Genomic DNA, 7,124 nt, shown 5'->3' with positions numbered 1-7,124 from the left:
GCCCCCCCCGCCCGCCACGGAGGGCGGAGCCGTTGCCGCCGAGCTCGATCGCCTGGAGCGGCCCAAGGACAAGAAGGAGACGCTCAGCAAGGTGGGGCCTGCGCGCCGCCGGGAACGACGCCCTTCCCGGTAACGGGGCTCACCCTCTGTAACGGGCCCCTCCTCCCTCCGGTAACAGGGCTCCCCTTCTGTAACGGGACCTTGCCCTGCTAACGGGCCCTTGCGGGGGCCTCCTGGGACGGGACTTGTCGGGGGAGGCGCGGTAATGACTCGTCCCCGGTGCTGCCGCCGCCCTGAGCGCCGGTCCTGCCGTGCCGCAGGTGGTGATCCGCCGGCTGCCGCCCAGCCTGACGAAGGAGCAGCTGGAGGAGCACCTGCAGCCTCTGCCCGAGCACGACTACTTCGAGTTCTTCGCGAACGACTCCAGGTACGGCCGCCGGCCCAGCCCGGGCGCTCCCGGGAGCCGTCGCTGCCACCAGCCGGGCCTCAGTGGCGTCGCCGCCTCGTCAGCCGAGCGCTCTCGGTTTGTGTCTCTGCAGCTTATACCCGCACATGTTCTCGAGAGCCTACATCAACTTCAAGAACCAGGAAGACATAGTCCTCTTCAGGGATCGCTTCGACGGCTATGTTTTTGTCGATCACAAAGGCAAGTGAACGGCACTCGATGGATGTTGCTGCTTTCCTGCTGTCTGTGCCGTGTGCTGGTTGAATTTTGGAGGGGTGGGTGTGAGCACCCACGTCTGACTTCTTTGGGTTTAGTGCCTCAAATAACATTTCCAACACATCTAGAAATGCATACATATATAGTTCCAATAACATCTAGGTCCTTTAAATGAGCGGGTTTGCAGTGTAACAGCAAACAAACTGTGTTTGCCGTACCCACCTGAATTTGTGCAGCCGTAAATGTAGTGTTCTTGTCAGAAGATAAAGCTTTAAAGCCTGCTTGTAATGTGTTGCATTCTACTGTATTTTGTCAAAAATTAAGATTTGCCTCAGTTGCAGTAACTTGAAATATTCTTTCTTGCACAATGAACACAGAGTCTGTAGGATGAGGCCATAATGTGGTGTGGTGCCACTGAGTTGGCTGAACTGATAGTCATGGGCAGTCATTAATCTAGTATGTCCTTGTCAGTCTGTGGATTTGCTGGTTTTTTAGTATAGTGAGAGTATTAAGGTCATGAATTCTACTGTCTGTAAAGTGGGGTTTTTTTATTAAATGGCTTTCCAAATACAATAATTTTTTAATGCTGTGTAAGTAGTCTCTTCTAGTATTGCATATTTCTTGTGAGACTTACCTTCCTGCTTTACATGTGGACAATATACTCTATTTTATATTTGTTTCATTTTTATTTTAATGTGTTCTTTCCTCTCCTCTTAACAGGTCAGGAATATGCTGCCATAGTTGAGTTTGCACCTTTCCAAAAAGCTGCAAAAAAGAAGAGTAAGAAAAAGGATGCCAAAACTGGAACTATCGAAGATGGTATAACATCTTTGTTAGCTAGTTTGTTTTGCACGTGTAGAGTTGAAACCCTTAGCAGTAATTTGAATGTAATGTTTTTGCTGTGACACTATAGTTCCACCAATAGGATGTTTGCTTAATTATATGTGAAGTTTATGAGTACTGCTTTGTCAGCTAGAAAGCTATTAAATATGATTGTTCCAGACAAGCATAATACAGCAGCTCATTTGAGAGCTGCTAACTTATGAAAAGGTGGCATATAAACAACCCAACTCAAGTAAATGTAACTCAGCAGTGCACAATGCAAATACTTTTCATGCTACAGTATCTCTTCTTTTTTTTTTTTTTTTTCCCTTTTTTTTTTCCATCTCTTCTGTGTAGATCCAGAATACAAGAAGTTTTTGGAAAGTTACAGTGCAGATGATGAAAAACTAACCTCCACTCCTGAAACTTTGTTGGAGGAAATAGAGGCAAGAAACAAAGAGCTAATAGGTATGGAAATCTGTGTACTGTAGTTACATTTTCCTAGATCACGAAGAAACATACATGGTTTGTAATTTGAAGCTCAACCTGGAGGAGACTGAATTCTTTTGTGTGCCTGCTTAGTATTTGTTGAGCCTTTAGGCTAATATTACTCAGTGTTTTTTGTTTCGTTCCCATGCTCTAAATTCTTCTGTAGGTATAAGTTTTAGATAACAAAGTTCCTTCCTGTTGCAGATGTTGTTAGCCAGACAAGGCTGTGAAGTGGCTGCATTTCAGTGAGATGCAGTGATGTTTAATGCACAGTGCTGTGATCAGTGATGTTCCATGCAGGCAAAAGTTAAGATATAGTGTGGTTGGGTAAAATACCACTAAAAAATGACCAGGTTGCTCTTTTTAAGTATGTTGCAGGGATCTCTTTAAAAATGAGAGAGTCTGGGAAAAGCCTATTGCAGACTGAATGTAGAGATAGGTGTAATGGATATCCTATTAGTATGCTAAAGTAGTTTATAGAATCCTAATAGTTGCCACTGTTTGGAGATAGGTTTGGAATACTTGTTTCACTGCTGTATTACTGTATGTGAGAGGAGACAGGCGGGGGAATGTGTAAGGCTGCTTCCCTTCATATACAGCTTTGTTGTAAGTATTGCACTATTGGATAAGACAAAATATTTACATTTGTTTTGTCTATTCTCCAGCTAAAAAGACTACTCCTCTATTGAACTTCTTGAAAAATAAACAGGTAAAACTTACCTCCAGAATTTGCTTGTTGTTTGCAAGTACCATTTGCTCATTCTATGTCTTGCTCATTGTATATTGATGCATTTCTGCTCTTTCTTTTGAAGAAGGAGCTTTTGACCAGCTTGTCTACTTCTGGTTCATATATTTTGAAGGACTAGAGTGTTAGAATGGTGGTGCTTTGTGTACATTCTGGTTACAGTAAAACGCCTCTTGTTGCACTGACAAAACAGATTCCGTTTTAGTGCTTCCATTTTTAGTGCAGTTATGGCTGAGGTCCTTGTAGATATCCTTCTTCTAGCACATAATGTTATTTTAACTTCTAGCAATGGAGAAAATCAGAGGTGGGGCAGATTTAATTACAATTCAAATGATAAATGCTGAGGCCAGTGTTGTGTTTGGGTTTTTTAAGACAATACAAATTAAGGCTTGTAAGTAAAAAAAATACTGCTGCAACATATTCAGGTTCACAACAACAGAGATGACAAGGCTTTTTTTTTTCTTTGGTAATAGAGGCAGCTTTGAGGTTAAAAGAGATATTTTCTGGTGTGGAGAGACACTATTTCTCTTTGCTTTTACATACACAGAGACTGAGAGAAGAAAAAAGAGAGGAGAGAAGGAGGAGAGAATTAGAAAGAAAAAGACAAAGAGAAGAAGAAAGAAGAAAATGGAAGGAGGAGGAGAGAAGGAAGAGAAAAGAAGCAGAAAAACTGAAGAAAGTAGACAGATGCCCAGAAAAAGAAAGAGACAGATCAAAAGAAGAACCAAAGATTAAGGTCTAGAACAGTTCTTTATTATAAACTGTTACACTCCCTTTCCCCTATTATTTGTATATCAGTCTCAAAATGTGCTTTGGGTATTGTGTGAAGAATCACATGAGTTTGGTGTTAGTAAATGACCAATTTTTTGTAATATTCAATAGCAGGCATTGTAAAGGTTTACATGCTGTAATATTTCATAGTAGTATTTACATTTTTTGTCATGTGACTGTTGTACATGCTGCGGTAAACAGGATTGTAAATTCACTATGGAATGGAGACTGTTTTTAAGCTTTCTAAAACAGCCTGGTTTAGGAGAAAAATCCTAGTCTGCTGTGTAAATAATGCTTACTCATACACTCCAGCTTTTAGAAATACTGTGATTTGCAGTCATATTTCTTTAATGTTTACTTCTTACCAGACTGTGGTTCCTTTGATGCAATTTCGGTGTTGTGCCAGACAATATGTATTAGAGTGAGCTTTTTAGTTGAGACTTCTGTTTTCTTTGTAGCTACTTAAGAAGCCTGAAAAAGATGAAAAAGACTTGGAGAGAAAAGAAAAATCCAAGAAACTGGAAAAAGAGACTCTGAGGGAGGAAAAAAATGCGAGTAGTGCATCTGCCAAACGATCTGATGGGGAGACAAAAGAAGAGAAGGCAAAAAAGTATTCTAGTACTTGCTATAAATATATATGTATCTATAACTTGTTTCCTGATTGTACTGAGGCTTAGGTTGCTCTGCCATGACCATGTTTTGAAATTCCTTTCAAACGTTTTTTCTGATATAAGGCATGGGCTGTGTTCTCTGTGGCAGTGCACATCCCCATGATTACAGAAAGCTGTGTGAATTACCTGAAAATTCTTCATTAATGGACAGATTTTAATATTTTTACAACTCATGATAGGAGCTCCACTAAAGAAGCCCATATGTAGGTAACTGCAGCAGGCTGTGAGCACTGTCCTTGCAATGAGATAATTATTATAACCATGGCAAGAGGAGAGGTGTTCTCCAGTTACAAGTCCCACTAAGTCTTGTAAAAAGTCAAAATGGAAAATGTAATTCTCAACAGCTCCGTGATCTGTTTGAGGTTCAGTTCTGCCATGTGAGAAATACAGATAAGACAGACAAATTCAGATGTTTTTTCAAAGCCAGAAGAGACTCAGCCAGCTATGCAAGTAGGAGGCTGGGAAACTCTAGTGGTCAGTGTCCTCTCTGGCTGTCATGCATGACCTGGGCTATCACAGTCTCCCAAGAGCTCCCTAGAACCTGCCAGTGTGTCGTCTTCTTATTGCACATTTACACCGCTGTTACATTGATCTCCCAGCTCTGTTTGATGAATCTTTTGAGCTTAATTTTCAGTTTTGTTTTCATACAGATCAGAAGATGAGTGTGTAAAGGACTACAGGGACCGAGATAGAGATTTTGACAGAGACAGAGAATATGAGAGAGCACAGAGAGAGAAACTGAGACGCCAAGAAGAGGAGCGTCGGAGGCAGAAAGAGCGCTATGAGAAAGAGAAGGTTTTTAGAAGAAAAGAGGAAGAGGTGAAAAAGGAGAGAGACGTACTCAGAGAAAAGGGAAAGAAAAGTGATCTTACAGACTTTACCAGCAGCATGGACAAATCTGAGAAAGTAACCAAAGATGATAAAAAAGAGGATACAATTAAGAGGGATCGTATCAGAAACAAGGTGCTGGATTTCTTTAAATTCATGTGTTGATTCATAGGGATCAGTTTGTGATTTTTAGGATAAAAGCACTTCAAGGAAAGAACCATGTGGTTTCTCTGTTGGAACTTCTCCCTTCTCTAGCAATAAACTCTGCCATTGCTGGAAATGTCCACTAAACTTTGCTTAACAGTGGTATTTCTTGTCACTGTGTAAGAATTAAGCCAAAAAAACATGGGTTAAATTGTAAGACATTGATCCCTTTTCATTTGCTGACTTGTGCCATAGGCTGTCTCTTTAAGGTGTTGGTAGAGTATCAGTAATGTGCCTGTATCTGCTGATGATGTAGGTGCTTGAAAATGCATCTCAAAGTGGGAGTGTGATTGAACAGGTTCCTTGAAATAGGGAACTGCAACTTGCAGAATTTGACATGTCATGTAGGCTCAAGAAATAATGTCTTGAGTGCAGTTTTATCTACTCTACAGAATCTGGTTTTGCAGCATCACTGTGCTTGTTTTCTGTATCACTTAAGACACTATCAGGTACAAATGAAACTCGGGGTTTTGAAACTTTGAAGTTGGCCTCTCTTCTGAGAGAGTGTAAGCTGAACTCAACAGGAAACTTGTCACAAATAACCTTAACTATGAGCAGTGTTCTTTGTGGCTTGAACAGGGATGTTGCTTTACAACAGAGACAGCCTTGATTTGGGACAATTGAAGTTACATTGCCATCACTGTGGAATAATTAAACTTAGCCTGAAAAGTTTGAATTTGAGCCATTTCTAATACCATAGAAATGCCATAATAACCCTGAGAGCAGGAAGCTATGAAAGAGTCTAAATAGTTTTGATTTATTTCAGGATCGCCCAGCAATGCAGCTGTACCAGCCCGGAGCCCGAAGCCGGAGCAGATTGTGTCAGTATGAAGACAGTGCTGCAAAGCCCCCAGATCAGGGAGTGGATAAGAAACAAGAGGGTGAGACCAGTCACACGAAAGAAGAGGAGTGACTGATGTGCAAGCCTTATGTGTTCTGACTGTCTGTGCAGCCAAAGAGCATGTCCTACGCAATCCAGAAGTGCCTTCGGAGCGAAGAAGGAACAAAGGAAGAAAAGGGGGCATGGTGCTGTTGGATGTTTCTGGTTAAAGAACCTCAGTGTAGATTTGGAATTTGAAATGTGTTCTCATTGTAATATTTTCAGTTATTTGAACTTATTTTCCCAGCATCTAACTACAACAGAGAAGAGAATCTTTGCGAAATAGAAAGACTTTATGGCCTTAAGTTTGATAATAAATGAGTTGTGGTCAGGAGGGGATGAAACCTGGATCAAAAGCCAGAGCTCTACTGTAAGGCAATTGGAGCCAGTGTTGGATGCACTTAAGCAGAGGAAGCTTGAACTTGCCTGGAGTTAACACAGGTGTTGCTGTGTTGTGTGATGCTCCTACCTGAGGCAGTGAAAGCTAAAGTGTGTCAGTCTAGCACTGAGGTACATACACAGGCTGGGGTTGTTGAGGTACCAGTTGACAGGAGCCTTTCGGCACATAAGCAGAACATCTGGCAGTGCAGTAACCGTGTTAGGGAGGGAGAGACTGTCCTCTTCATTGGTTCTCTGGATAAAGTAACTTAAGTTGGAGTGTATGAATAAGCTGGCTTAATAGTTGAATATGTCTTGATAAATTCTCATGTAAAGTCTCCCTACAATGACATGCTTATTTTTAATCAAATGTAGCTGGTTTGGGCATCCTGTTCTTTCCCAGCATCTTCCCTTCTCTCAAGTCTGAAACACTTCTGAACTCCTGCCCTCTCAGAACTGCTTCCTCTTCCCTCATAACTTGAAGTATTGTTTTACAGCCCAGAACGAGACTTCGCCAGTAGCAGCTCCTCCCAAGATAGCGAATTTTAGCCATAGCTTTTTTTTTGTACTGAACCCAAATAAACTCGCACAAACTCGCTCGGCCGCCGCCGTCCCTCACTGCGTGCGGGACCGCCGGGCCGGCAGGGGGCGCCGCGCCCGCGCTGCCCCCGGCGC

At 42.0% G+C, this 7,124-nt stretch overlaps 2 protein-coding genes across 2 annotated transcripts in view; both read left to right on the top strand.

Moving 5' to 3' along the window:
- Positions 1 to 4: 4 nt before the first annotated feature.
- UPF3B (UPF3 regulator of nonsense transcripts homolog B (yeast)) lies at positions 5 to 7,046 on the top strand (the record flags this gene model as incomplete). The annotated part of the gene is made up of 10 exons (XM_008640515.2): positions 5 to 91; positions 321 to 427; positions 540 to 646; positions 1,382 to 1,480; positions 1,841 to 1,951; positions 2,638 to 2,681; positions 3,265 to 3,453; positions 3,947 to 4,098; positions 4,810 to 5,122; positions 5,958 to 7,046. Coding segments are annotated over 10 exons (1,356 nt in total), but the record flags the coding sequence as incomplete, so codon positions are not given.
- RPL39 (ribosomal protein L39) overlaps positions 6,215 to 7,124 on the top strand; it is a 2,773-nt gene continuing 1,863 nt past the window's right edge. The window contains exon 1 of the mRNA XM_017743093.1: positions 6,215 to 6,236. Coding sequence (XP_017598582.1) covers positions 6,215 to 6,236 — 22 coding nt within the window. The remainder of the gene's footprint in view (positions 6,237 to 7,124) is intronic.

This window comes from Corvus brachyrhynchos, unplaced genomic scaffold, assembly GCF_000691975.1.
Source record: "Corvus brachyrhynchos isolate BGI_N302 unplaced genomic scaffold, ASM69197v1 scaffold398, whole genome shotgun sequence".
Taxonomy (NCBI): Eukaryota; Metazoa; Chordata; class Aves; order Passeriformes; family Corvidae; genus Corvus; species Corvus brachyrhynchos.
Note: the sequence above shows the minus strand (reverse complement) of the source record. Positions and strands in the feature narration are given on the sequence as shown.